Source organism: Macrotis lagotis, chromosome 8, assembly GCF_037893015.1.
Source record: "Macrotis lagotis isolate mMagLag1 chromosome 8, bilby.v1.9.chrom.fasta, whole genome shotgun sequence".
NCBI classification, from domain to species: Eukaryota; Metazoa; Chordata; class Mammalia; order Peramelemorphia; family Peramelidae; genus Macrotis; species Macrotis lagotis.
The window spans coordinates 144,196,338-144,209,651 of record NC_133665.1 but is presented as its reverse complement, the minus strand read 5'-3'; the positions used below and the strand labels follow the sequence as shown (position 1 = coordinate 144,209,651).

The 13,314-nt window shown below is 39.1% G+C and overlaps 1 protein-coding gene across 3 annotated transcripts in view; it reads right to left on the bottom strand.

The window, feature by feature from the left end:
• SRGAP3 (SLIT-ROBO Rho GTPase activating protein 3) overlaps positions 1–13,314 on the bottom strand; it is a 268,236-nt gene that overhangs the window by 47,557 nt on the left and 207,365 nt on the right. For 2 of the 3 annotated variants that reach the window (XM_074198655.1, XM_074198656.1), the window contains exons 12-13: positions 6,912–7,014; positions 652–712 (exon numbers count right to left, since the gene is read on the bottom strand). In XM_074198655.1, coding sequence (XP_074054756.1) covers positions 652–712; positions 6,912–7,014 — 164 coding nt within the window. Of the gene's footprint in view, positions 1–651; positions 713–2,376; positions 2,408–6,911; positions 7,015–9,584; positions 9,672–13,314 lie in introns of all 3 variants that reach the window. The other variant, XM_074198657.1, reaches the window with a different exon arrangement.

The following is a 13,314-nucleotide window of genomic DNA, read 5'->3' as shown; positions in this document are numbered from 1 at the left end:
GTTTCTAGGCTGCAGAAGGACTGAAAATGCTATCAACACCTTCTAAATTCAGTACTCTGGAGCAAAGCCCCCAACGCCCTGCCTTAGTTAATTTATTGTCTCATCTCCAAGCATCTCAACTTGCAGTTGGGAGAAAAAGACCTACACAAAATCTGCATCTATATCGGGCCAATTTTAAAATTAGTTAAAGTAGGAAACTATCCTTTGCCAAGCTAGGGTCATTATAAGACATATGGCTTATTATTTCTTCTATTGCACTATAATTCTCTGGGGAGCAGAAACTTTGTCTTATTTGTTTTTGCATTTCAGTACTCAGAAACTGAGTGTCCAATAAAAATTTACTGAATGAATTAATGGAAGAAAGGGCCAATCAAATGATACTTAGAACTAATGATTGATCAGCTGATTTGAACAGTAAAGTTAGGGCTTAAAATGTTTAGAAGGGGGGAATATGGCCACCCCATTCCCTTCCTCTGGTGTTCCCTTCTCACTTTGCTTTATCTCCTCTTCCCTAGAAAGATCTCACACACAGAGTTTCTTAAGAACCTAAGAAGATATTCTGGAGGGACTTTTGACTAATCAGGAGGAAGCCAAGTAAGATGAGTTCTTCCCACCACCCACCCCAAGGTGATGGTGATGCCAAGGGCTTACCGTATAAATTGATATAGCGGATGCAGCTTTCCACCACCAAGGGTATAGCCTGCCCTGAGTCCTTAAGAAAGAATTAAGACTTTTTTCACTTGGTTAGATTTGTAAAACATTTGGATACAATTTCAAAAAACACAGGTGAGCTCCAGATGAAAGATGAGCACTGCCCCCAAGTTAGTGAGAAGCTAAGCAAGGAGCTGCCCCACCTTGTCATCTTCATGAGCAGGTTGGAAATGATGGAGTGATCAATTATGCAGGAAAAGGCATGGCTACTTCTAGTGCAGGAGAAATGCTCTGACTCGTTACCCAACTGACAGACCAAGCCTTGGTTCTTGCAACTGTAGTCTTCTCTTTCATAAAGGATGTGCTTAGGGCAGTCCTGATGGCTAACCCTTTCTGTTTGTGGGATTTGGGAAGATGGGGTAGGTTTGGGCCCTACTGTTTTTGTGATCCCAGCTCCTCTGAAAATGAGGTGATAGAGGCCATGAGAGACATCAGAGACACCCTAGGCTGGTGAAATCAAAGCTGTTCAAACTGTCCCATACCAGCTCTGGGCTCCAGAGACTCTGAAGGAAAAGAGTAGAAACCCAACTCTACCTCTGAGACATTGCATTTGGATCATTAGCTCAGAAAGAGCTTTGTCAGGACAAAGGCCACTTAGAGCTGATCCATCATGCAATGAAAAACCTGAGGCATGGATGCTTAGTTTTAGATAATCAAAGCACTCTAACATTCCCTTGAAAGGAACCATTGCTACAGCTAATGTTCATTGCCTGAGTAATAGTTCAACCAATGTTCAGGGTAAAACACATGCCTCAAAATGTCCATCTGAGGTGTAAGTGTCTTCAATTTCCTCTTTCCAGATTGACCTTTTATACAAAATTTTTCATACTCCAGGATCTGGGTAAAAGATGAATTTTTTTTCACAGTTCAGTTGACATCCAACATTAACCATCCCCTCAGGCTAATGAGAGACATAGATGGTTGTTGACTATGAGTCGTAAGATTACTAAAAAGATTTTTTGGAGGTTTTTTTTTTAGATTTTTGCAAGGCAAATGGGGTTAAGTGGCTTGCCCAAGGCCACACAGCTAGGTAATTATTAAGTGTCTGAGATGGGATTTGAACCCAGGTACTCCTGACTCTAGGGCTGGTGCTTTATCCACTGCGCCACCCAGCCACCCCTAAAAAGATTTTTTTAAAGACCCCTCAATCCTATCAGTTTTAGAATTACATAATATCAATTGATTGAAATCAATTCTCTGTATAGAGGAAGAAACTGAGGCCTTGAAAGGGAAGTGACTTGCTCAAAGTGATGTAAATATATTAAATTAAAAAATGAAATACTAGCTAACAATGCATGGCTTGCCTCACAACAGGGAAACAGCTAACTGGGGTTCTTTTCCCTCTAATCCTTGGTAATATTCTCCTCATTGATTCTCTGTTATTGTTTGTGAGGCAATAGGGTTAAGTGACTTGCCCAAGGTTACACAGCTAGGTAATTACTAAGTGTCTGAGATTGGATTTGAATTCGGGCCCTCCTGACTCCCAGGTGGTGCTTTATCTCTAACTGTCCCTCCTCAGTGATTCTCAATGAGGAAATGGAGAGGAAGAGACCAATTAATAAAGGGAATGTGGGTTTTTGTTCTGGAAGACATTATCTGGGGCAGGGGGAAACAGCAACCATTCCCCTCAAAATGAGAGGAATGAGAGACCTGTCTAGTAAATACCTGGTTCCTGGTTCGAGCATTTCTTCTTCCTCTGACAACCAAAAAAAAAGCAGCACAGCAGGAGAAAAAGAAAAGATTACGCAAGAATGGGATCAGTTAGAGTAAGCATATCCTTCAGAGAATGTGAGAGCTCAGATGCAATGGCAGCCAAGAAAGATCCAAATCAGACCCAAGGAGAGATGGGCCAAGTGTGTCCCACTCCAGCTCCAAGCCTTGGTTGATCAATAGGGCTCCTGCTGCTTGCTACAATGCCTCGGATCAGAATTCTAACATGGAGCCTTCTCTCATCCAACCTGATGCTTCCCAGAATCTCTGTTTTGCAACCCAAAGGCAGGAATAGAGTCCTTTTGAAGGTGATCCTTTTATCTCTGCATGGTTCTTCCCAGAGGTTCCTTCTCAGTTTAATCTTATTCCTGGGAAAATGAATTACCCTTCCAATGAAATTATATTCTTGAGTGAAATATACCTTTCTGGAGTTTGGGAAAAGAAGTATACTGAAAATCTTTAGAGTCACAAGATGATTTCTTTAGAGATAGAAAGGGTCTTAGGTGTCATTTGATCCATCCCACTCATTTTATACATGAGGAAACTGAGATCCAAGAGGCAAAATGCTTATTATAAGGTACCATAGTAGCAGAACCAGGATCTAAACACAAGTTTTCTGATATTGAGAATAGTGTTTTTTCCATGATAACTAAGGTGAAGCCACTTTACTGTAAGGTGTTTTTGTTTTTCAATAAACATCCAGAGATTACACTCTATCTACTCTGCATATTATGTTTATATATATATACATATATATATATAATTATTTTCATATTTATTTTCTCCTTTAGCATGTGATCTCCTCAAGGTCAGGGACTGCTCTTGTTTTTCCTTGTATTCCATTCATTGTAGTGCTAAGCACCATGTCTAAAATATGGTAAGCATTTAACAAATGTTTATTGACTAACTGACATTAAGTCAAATGGACAGTTTTTCATTTGAATCTTTGCCCAATATACCTCCATTTTCTTCATCCAGTTGGTCTGTATGAATTTTGAACTCTTAGAGGAAAAGAAGTATATTTTGTTTTTATTACTGTTGTCTGATGACATGTGCTTTATAGAAGCTAGGGCATTGCATGCTTAGGATTCATCTTTGGCTCTGGAGATTAATGGGAACAAAACTATCTCATTGAAGCTTTTCAAGATGTATAACAAACCATAGGAAATTCTTTTATCGAGTGTTTCATCCACTAGAATTCTCCTCTAAGGGGCACCACTATTATATCCTCATTACAAAAACACAGGGTGGCCCCCCCCAAAATCTTTTGTAACAGTAATTTAAAATCTCAAAATATCGAGGTTTTATCACAAGGTTAGATTTTCTGTCTTAAATTTAGATTCTATTCTAACACTAGAGCAGAGAGTCTCATTTTTCTTGGTCTGAAATAACAAATGAGGTTCTGAAAACACCTGTGCTTGCAACTACAAGGTAGAGTTTTATCACTTGATGTGACAAATTCTCTTATTGTTTTTCTCAATGTTTATTATATAGAGAACTGCTTTTCCTTCATACCAGCAGGATCATTAGTTACTTGTGCTGATACTATACTAAATGACCTTTCATAAAAGCCACATTTCAAAACTAATGAAACTTCTCTATCTCTGTAAAGCCCTGAGAAATTTCTGCATCATTATATAGTCGTTATATTATGTTTGGAATAGTTTTAGGGTTAAGTGCATTGTATTATATTTTATTTACTATGTTTATATATATATTATATTATATTTATTTTGAAATATATAATAAAAATAAGGTACAACTATTAAATAATGAGACTGATTATTGAACAAGCATTTTATAGTTACTCCATAAGACTATTATTCTATAAGAAGTTATCTGGGGATACTAAATATTTATCCTAATGACAATGCCATTGTTCAAAACACTATATGAACTCCTTTTTGGAAAATGTCTTCAGAGTCACTTCATTAGTGAAACAAGAAAATCAAACCAATAACTTTGACATCATACCTTGTTTTGGTCCTCCCAAAATCTAATTTAGTTACCCATCATTTAATCTTAATTGATGTGGAATTTATTTTCAAAAATTAAATAAACCTTCAAAAAATAAATATTTTTCACCATTTGATATACAAGAAAAAGCATGCAATAGTCTCAAAAGAGAATTACCAAGGAGAAATTCCAGAAACAGGTGGAACAATGGCAATATCATTAGTATAAGCCTGTAGCTTCCTAAATTGATGAATTTTAAGAGGAAATCAATTTAGATGTTTAAGGTCTACTCCATTCTTCGAATATCAGTTACATTTTTTATATAAGCCACATCCTGTCATGTAGGCTTAATTTCTATGTTACCTCAACCTCCTGAATGGTGGGAGGGAGGGCAGGATGAGTAGGTGAATTAAAGAGATTCTTAGTCTTCAAATGTTGTACACCTCTGTTAACCAGATTATTCAGTTAACAAGAATACTACATTTTAATATCACCAGGTGATAAATCATGAACCATTTCTAAAGAACCCAGTATTTGTTGAGACCTAGACCCAACCTCCACACTTTTGTCTATGCCATTTTTGTCAATCTGTAATGCCTTCTCTATTCTTTACTACCTCCAAAAGTCATTAGACTCTTTACTTATACTAATCATAAAATATCTTGCATTGATATCTTTTATGTTCATAAGGCCTATCTTCCAGTTAAGAATCTTATCATATTGTCTATCAATATTTATAACATCTAGCAGAGTTTTCTTCACAAAAAAAATTATTAACTGATTTATTGATTAACACAAAGATCTAGGATGGAAAAATACTGGAGGAGACCTTTTAAAGAAGCTTTTTGTGGAGGAAGGGCAAATAAAAAAAAGAAAAGGTTGGAGGAAAAGGGGATTAAATCTAGAACAGAATTCCATCTTTTCCAGGAATGATACATCCCTCACCATGGATTCTTCCCAAATATAACTTTCTGGTTAATCTACAAGGATGAATACTTACTTTCTAGGAAAACCCCCTTGAACACTCATTCCATATGGTAGAACAATCCTTCCCAGTTCTCCCTCAAACAGAGGAGTGTGGAGGGATTCATTTTGAGCCCTCTCAAATATTTCTCTCAAACATCAATTTCACCTCAAAGTATTCTCACCTACCTCTTCTTTCCTAATACTGAGCACACAAAGGTTACCACCCAAAGATCTCTTTGGATTCTCTTTTGTGGGTGAGGTCTTTGGGTCCTTATCTTAACTTCTGGCCAAGGCCACACACCTTACTGATTGACTCCACAATGGCCCTTTGCTATACCACCCGCCCCCTCTCTAGAAAAGGCAGCTGAAGTTGCATCCATTTGCTCATTACAACATAGGATCACTCCTCCCTCCTTCAAAATCCCTGCTAAGAGATTCTCCTAAATGCTTGCAGCAGTGGAGGAGCCAGGATTTTACTGAGGCGGGATTGAGAGCTCTTACGGGAAACAGAAACTTCTCCAGACACCTAAGTGTTTCATTTTCTGTAGATGGTATCTGTCAACTAGACAGCATTTGGCTCTCAAACCAACCAGCTGGGCTGATTTTTTTTCTCCTTAAGTAATGCTGAGAATAACTATTTTCTTCCTCAGCTACTCTCTTCTCTTTCACTCTTCTCCCACCTGCAAATCTAAGTGTCTCTTCCCAAAAGGGCTTTGCCTTCCACTTCTTGGTGTTACAACTAGGAGAGCTTTCTGTTACTCCAAACAGGAAAAGAGAAAGTGAATTCAATGGAGATATGGGGGATTTATTTTTCACTTTGTTATTTTAAGTGGGTGTTACATGGGATAATATATGTAAAGCATTTTGCAAACCCTGAAGTGCTGCATATAAGAGAGTTATTATTATTATTATTACTATTACTAGTAGTAAAAGGAATTATAACCTGTGACTCCAAAGAGTATACTCTCCCTCAAACTCTTTTGGTAGGGAAAAAGAGCAAGACATTGTTCAGAGGAGAAACTAATAAATAGAGAATATGGTTTTTTTCCCCCCTTTGGCATCATGCCAAGTTTTTTTTTATTAGTTTTGTTGTAGATTATCCTCTGGGATTTTCTTTTTGTTTCTCTCAGTAAATATGTCAAGTTAGCCTAGGGAAGTAGGAGAGAAGGTAACAGCAGAGTTTAACTATATTCCCCACACCCAGGGCTGCTGTCTGTTCTGATAAGATATGGCTCACTGAGATTCACATGCCAGCACTTCATTTCTACTTAGGTTTCATGGGGGTCATCCTTCTCTGCCTTTATGAGCTCTTCTCTCTTTTATCATCTTATTCCCATCTCACACCTAATAGTGCACAGGATTGTGGGAAAGAACTCAAAGGAGATAATGGATTGGAAACCTTCATGAAGGTCCAGGTCCAAACACAGAAAAGGCATAGATGAGGCAATGGATTAAGACTGTATCAGGAGAAAACTTGACCATTAGGGTGAATGAGTAGCAGTAAAGAGAAGGGAGGCTGCCATTACATCTGGAGCATTCACAAACTCTTCAGGTTCCCCAGCAAGTACCTTAATGAACGTTTCCATACGGCCGTTAAAGAGTTTATGATTATACACTGAAAGAGGCCTAGGTCTCCTCATTTTCTGTGGTTTAGGGGGAAGACATGGGGGCCTAGGGGAAAACGGAACAAAAGAAATCAACAAAACAACCAACATAAATAGGCAACTGGAAAATCTCAAAGAACTCATGGCCAGGGAGGTGCTAGGTGTGGAGGGTGTTGGAGATGGGTATAGAAATTTCCCACCATCGTCCTTGAGTCCCTGGGCTTCTGATTACAGCACACCATCTGTAAGCCTTCAGATGGCTATGCTTGTGGCTATACTTAAATGGACCTTGGTTACCAATCATGTTAAGCAATTTTTAGGATTAAACTGTTAAAGAAACATGAGCACGTAACTGAAATACATGCTAAATCACCACTATTCAATAGGAAGAAAACAATAACATCATATTCCAAGGACCACTGCCATGTCAATCAGGAAGCTGCCATCCTGAAAAGCTGACAAGATGGAGAAGAAAATTAGGAGAGAGAGATGTAATCCGATAGCCTGAGAAAATAAGAGACTTTCAAAGATGACCATAAAGGATAATTTCCATTGTTTTGGCTGAAATTCAATGTTCAATTACAGTAAAATTATCTCCTAATGCTTCTTGACATTTCAGATGCACTGGATTAATCTTATCACACTGGTCTGCTAGGAACCAGGTAATTAATATCCCCATTTTATAAATGAAGAAGGTGAAGTCTAAGAAGGGGCTTTCACTTGAATGAGATTTTTTTTTAAGTGAATTAGAACTTCAATCAGAAACAAGTCTATTGAACGCCAGCCTTTTAGAGGATTGGTCCCAAAGTCTGTCGGCTGGGGTCGAAGTTGCCTTTCCCTGAGCTCTATTCTTCCACAGCCAAATCAAGGAAGAAAACACCAGCACGATTCACCAGAGACAGTGAAACAGCCACAGACACTGGACACATTTCCAAGGTTGTTTAACATGCATATACCTGTGGGTTTCTATTTGCTCATCTTTTATTACCCAGGGTGACCTGACTCAACACAGCTTTTTTTCCTTGAAATAATCTATTTGAGATTAGGAAAAGTTCCCATCCACCAAGGAAAAAGGATCAAAATTTTAAATAGAAAAGAATCTCTGCAGATTGATTTAGAAAACACAAATTAATATTTTGTTAAACAGTTCTCAAATCATATTTTAATCTGGCTCAGACCTCCCTAAGGAGTTTGACCTGCCCTAGACCATGGATCATGAATTTGACACCTCAGATTTCATTTTACAGATGATAAAACTGAGGTCTAGAGAGATTTAGAGACTCCACCAAAGTCATACAGGTAGTACATGGCAGCAATGAGATTTTAATCCAGATATTCAATGTCCAAAGCCAGTTGAGGGACTTGAATAAAAATTTGGAAACAATATTGGGATCCCCCTCTGAGGTGAAATATAGAATTTATAGAACTGGAAGGAACTCCCATCTTTCCATTTTATAGGTAAGGAGACTAATCCAGAAAGGGAAGTTACTGCTCAAGGTCACACAGTTGGAGATGGTAGAGATTATCAGGTCAGTCCAGGGATAGTCCCATTTACAAGCACGGTTTCTTCCCTGCTACCAGGGTTGGTTTACTATATACCAATATTCTCAGAAGACCTAAGAAACCCATCTAAATCCTCACCCAGATACCAGAGAGCAAATGTTTCTGGTCCCAGGCAGGACATGCATGGGAAGACACAGCTGACACCCAAAACAGCTAGCTACAACCACTATAAAAATGACTAAAAGGGTCAGTTTTACATGGAAAAATTCTAAAGAAATAACTAAAAAAGACTGAGAAGAACACAAGAGGCAAGATTCTTCCAAGCCCATTTCCAATCTGCTATCAGTAATCTGTCTGCCTTGGTGTTGCTGAATAGAATGACCAAAAGAAAATACCAAAAATTCAGCATAAGACCACAGGCTTCCAAGCTCTGAAAGAGGGTGAGGCTTGAAGAAAACAAATACATTTACCTTGTTTGAAGCAATGGATTGGGGGAAGGGGTGCCAGAGAGAAATGGAGGGAAGAGTGTACTAGGTTTTTCAAGGGATTTAGTTTTATCCTCACAGCAACCCTGTGAGGTAGACAAGGTCTATTATGACTATTCTATAGATGGGGAAGTAGAGGAGGCTCAAAATGGTGCCCATATTCCCATAAATTAGGTAGAGGTAATGGTAAGTGGTGATGTATTCAGGTCTCTGAACTCAAATCTGGAGGGGAGGAGAGGGGAGTGAGTCAGGGGCACAATTCCTGAAAATGGTTTTGTCTTGTACTATCCAGGAAGGAGGAAACTTCCATGAAAGTTCAGAGACAGTATCATCAGATCCCCTTTGATGCACAATCTGGATAATAAGGATAAAAAAAAATCTAAAGTGTTTGCCTGGAGGCCTCCTCTAAGAAAACAAAACAAAATAAACAACTCTCAGTCCTTTGGAGTCTAGAGACACATGGCAAAAGGAAGAGATAGGAGACAATTTTCCATTTCTTTTGTCCATCCTTGGAAAGAAAGTTAAGGATCAGTTAAAACCAAACAGATTGATTTCTCTTCAAGGTGCTTTGGAAGGAGGCCTCTGAGGTGGGATTTCTGACAAGGAAACAGTCCCAATTTTGTACAACATCAAATTGGTACAGACTTACTGAAGTGCTGGGTGGGATACAAGTTGGGGAGCAGAGGAAGGACTCAGCCAGGGAAAGTGAGGCAACCTAAGTCTTCCATCTCTTCTGCTGGTCAATGGAGGAGAGAGAGAGAGAGAGAGAGAGAGAGAGAGAGAGAGAGAGAGAGAGAGAGAGCGCCGAGGAGGAGAAGAGGGGGGAGAGAGAGAGAGAGAGAGACACACACACACACACACACACACACACACACACACACGAGGAAGGAAGAGGAGGAGGAGGAGAAAAGAAGAAGGAAAAGAAGAAGGAGAAAGAGAAGGAGGAGAAAAGAAAGGAGGAAGGAGAAGAAGACAATGAGGATAAGGAGGAAGGAGAAGGAAGAGGGACAAAAAAAGAGACAGCAGAAGTGGGGAGAGAGGGAAAGGAGAGGAGAAAAGGGAAAGGAAGAGAGAAAAAGTGAGGAAAAGATAGAGGGAGAGTCAGAGATAGAGGGAAGAAGAGAGGAGAGAGGAAGGAAAAGGAGAGAGGGAGAGCAAAAAAGGAGAGGGAAAACACCACAAAGACAGAGAGGAAAAAAAGAGAAACCAGGTCCCCTCTTTCAGTCTCAAATTGAATCAAATTAACACAAAATGTAAGACCTAGCCTGCATTTCCTCCAGGGAAAAAGATGACAGTAGAAGCCTATAGAAGTGCTCTGCACCTCCTTTCAAAGTGGAAAACAATGATCCAGTATCACTAGAGAGAGACAGTGATTCATGGAGATGAGCATGTTAGCTACAGTCTCCATTATATTTCTGATTGGACAAGAATTCTCACTGATTTTGCCTATAAAAGTATCCAGGAAAATCAATCTGGGAAATAATTGCCAAAGTTTTGTTCAAGACTTTGGGGACAATCCTATATAGGTTATTTACAGAAGTTCATTTCTTTGCAAAGATTCCAATCTACTTGCACACTTCCCAGACTCTCATCACAACAACCATTATTCAAGCTTGTTAGTTCCCCCTAATATCAATAACTTAGCACTGTGGAAAGAGGTCTAAAAAAGTTTAGAGAAAAGTTTGATTCTGGGCATTTTTAAAAAAGTTAATTTTAAAAACACTTATATGGAACTGAAAAACAGTGAGGTCAACAACCACCCTTTCCCATCTCATCTGGCACTCCCTAATCTCTGCAAACCCTGTGCAACAGGTAAAGTGACCACAATGCCCTAGAATAGGGTCAGTAATAAAATAAGCCTTAACTTTAGACTTTAAAGATCAAGGTCAAAGTCCTTTCTCTGACATGTACTGGTTGTTTGACCTCAGCCAGTTCATTTGTAAAAAAAAAAAAAAAAAGACAAAAAAGACAAAAAAGAAAAACATTGTAAGGTCAAAACAAGTTAAACCTGGATTTGGAGTTAGCAAATGATATTTAATTCATTCATTGTTCTATGTTTTTCCTCTGAAGTTAGGATTTCTTTGCCAAAATTAGTTTTAAACTCAAGTTTTCTAAAAGTGATTTTAAGTTAAATTTCTGAAAACTCAAATAAAAAGTGTTCAGGTTTTTGTTTTGTTTCATTTTAGCAAGTTACCATTTACCATTTGATGGTAAGCTCCTTGAGAGCAGGGACTTTTACCTCTTCTTGTAGCTCCACTACATAACAGGTTCTTAATAAATATTTATTGATGGATGGATTACCAACTTTAACTAGTCTGGTGTCTTTGTAAACTGACTAGTTTCTACATATGGGTTAAAATATCAGATCTAGCCTGGAGATGATTTTAGAGATGAAGCCTCGTGGGCCTCCAGTGGAAGAGCAACACAAAACAATAACCTATGTTTATAAGGTAACCCCTTTGGGTCAAGTCCACAAGTTTGGCAGCAAATACTCTTTCCTGAATTTTGCTGTGTACAACAAAATCATATCCCCACTGAGCTCTGGGAACTGGGAAGGAGGGGCATGGCCGTGGAAGCTTTCATCTTCTTCACTCTTTGCAACCTTTGCTGGGAAATGTGGTCTTTAGTGCTGCTGGAAGGGGAATATGCTCTTCTGCCAAAGTGGGATTGTCAAGAAGCTAATGGGCTTTAAAATATTCTTAGAAAGCTGTTCTGCATACTCACTGACCCATATTTGCTGAGAAGCCTACAGTCTTGAACTAAAAGTCAATCTAATGTTTTCAAGCTTCTTGGAGCAGAGATAGAAGCTGCCTTAGCTAGTCCTAAAGAGGATTCCTCATTCTCCTGCCTAGATCACCCAGCAAAAGAAAATTCTTTAGTTCAACCTCTCCCAATGTTTCAGATCATCATCTAGGGCCAATATTTATCAAGTTATTTAGACGGTTTCCATCTCTCTCCATGGGATGGTGTCTGCATTTACAGAACGTAAGACCACTTGGTGATGCTTCTGGAGACAAAGTCTACCATTGACTACTCATGTCTCTGGGGAGAAATGGAAGGCTGTAAGCAGGGGCAGAAGAAAAGTCTGGAAATCAATACCTTTGCTTTCCTCTCACATCAGGGCAGGCCATGAAGGCAAACATTCCCAATTCCTTCTAGGTATGGGGAGCTCCTGGAGAGTTTTTGAGGAGTCCAGAGGCCAATGGAGCGTGGAGAAAATCCATCTTGATGCCTTAGTCTTGGTTAGTGATATTTGATGTGTTTGCTGGATTCTCAAAATGCTCCCCCCACCTCCAAAAAAAAAATCTGACAGCTTTGAAGCATCTGTTTAATTTGGAAGCATCTCATAGTAACACGCTATTGAAGGCTGACAATGATCTTAGCTGCATGATGCCCTTGCATTCCCAGGCACCCCACCTGTTTCTGTTCTTTGTTCACAGTTTAGCTCCACATCAAAAGTACTAGCTCCTTTATTGGTCTGAGCTCCTGTGGATTCTTTTCTAACCTCTAAACACATACAATAAAAAGTCCTCTCTACCAAATAAAAGACAACAAAAAAACCAGGAAACCAAGACCACTGACCATTCCAAAAGGATGACTACCTGTCAATAGTGGTCCATAATTGGCCAGCAAATCAAAGGGCAGGTGGGTACTTGAGAGAGGGGCCTAAAGTAGAGAGTTTTATAGGGCTGGAGAGAATTAAGAATCACCTTTTGTTTTGGTTTGGTTTTTTTTCCCCTAAAGAACAACCAAAAAAAGAGAGAGTGGCACTCTTTGGATTTGCCTATTTGCTCAGTTAATGTCAGCTGAGACAGAAAGGCTAGGGATAATGGGTGGATATGGAAGCTTTTAGTGGCAAGGGCACAAATTCTAAAGTCTTGGTAGTCAGTTGATGACATTTAGGATCTATCCTGGACATGGACATACTGCTTAGTGTCCTAATAAAGTCAAATCACAGTTGTGTAATGATTGGTCCTGCTTAACCAACTGTAATTCAATATACCTAGAGTAGAACACTACCACCTGAAGATCTCCCAGAATCCAGGCAATTTCTTGATCCCCAATAGTGTAGTTAAGAGTCAGGACCTCAAAAATGCAAAGAAATCATTACCTCGTACAAAGTAGTAAAAGCCTGCCCCAAAAGAACCCATCTCAGGATCTGAATCCCAGGTTTGTAGTTCATAATGCCATCAGGCATTTGGGAACTAGTTGGCTAGAAATGATACTGTAACTAAAACAAAGGGGTTTTTGTCCAATCTCAAGAATGGTCTCATATCAGTGCCCCTGAGTAAGGGGGCATCAAGAATATCAGGGTACTTAATCTCTTCTACATCATATCCCTTGCTCTAGTACCCAACTCACCCACCCCTGTCCAATAA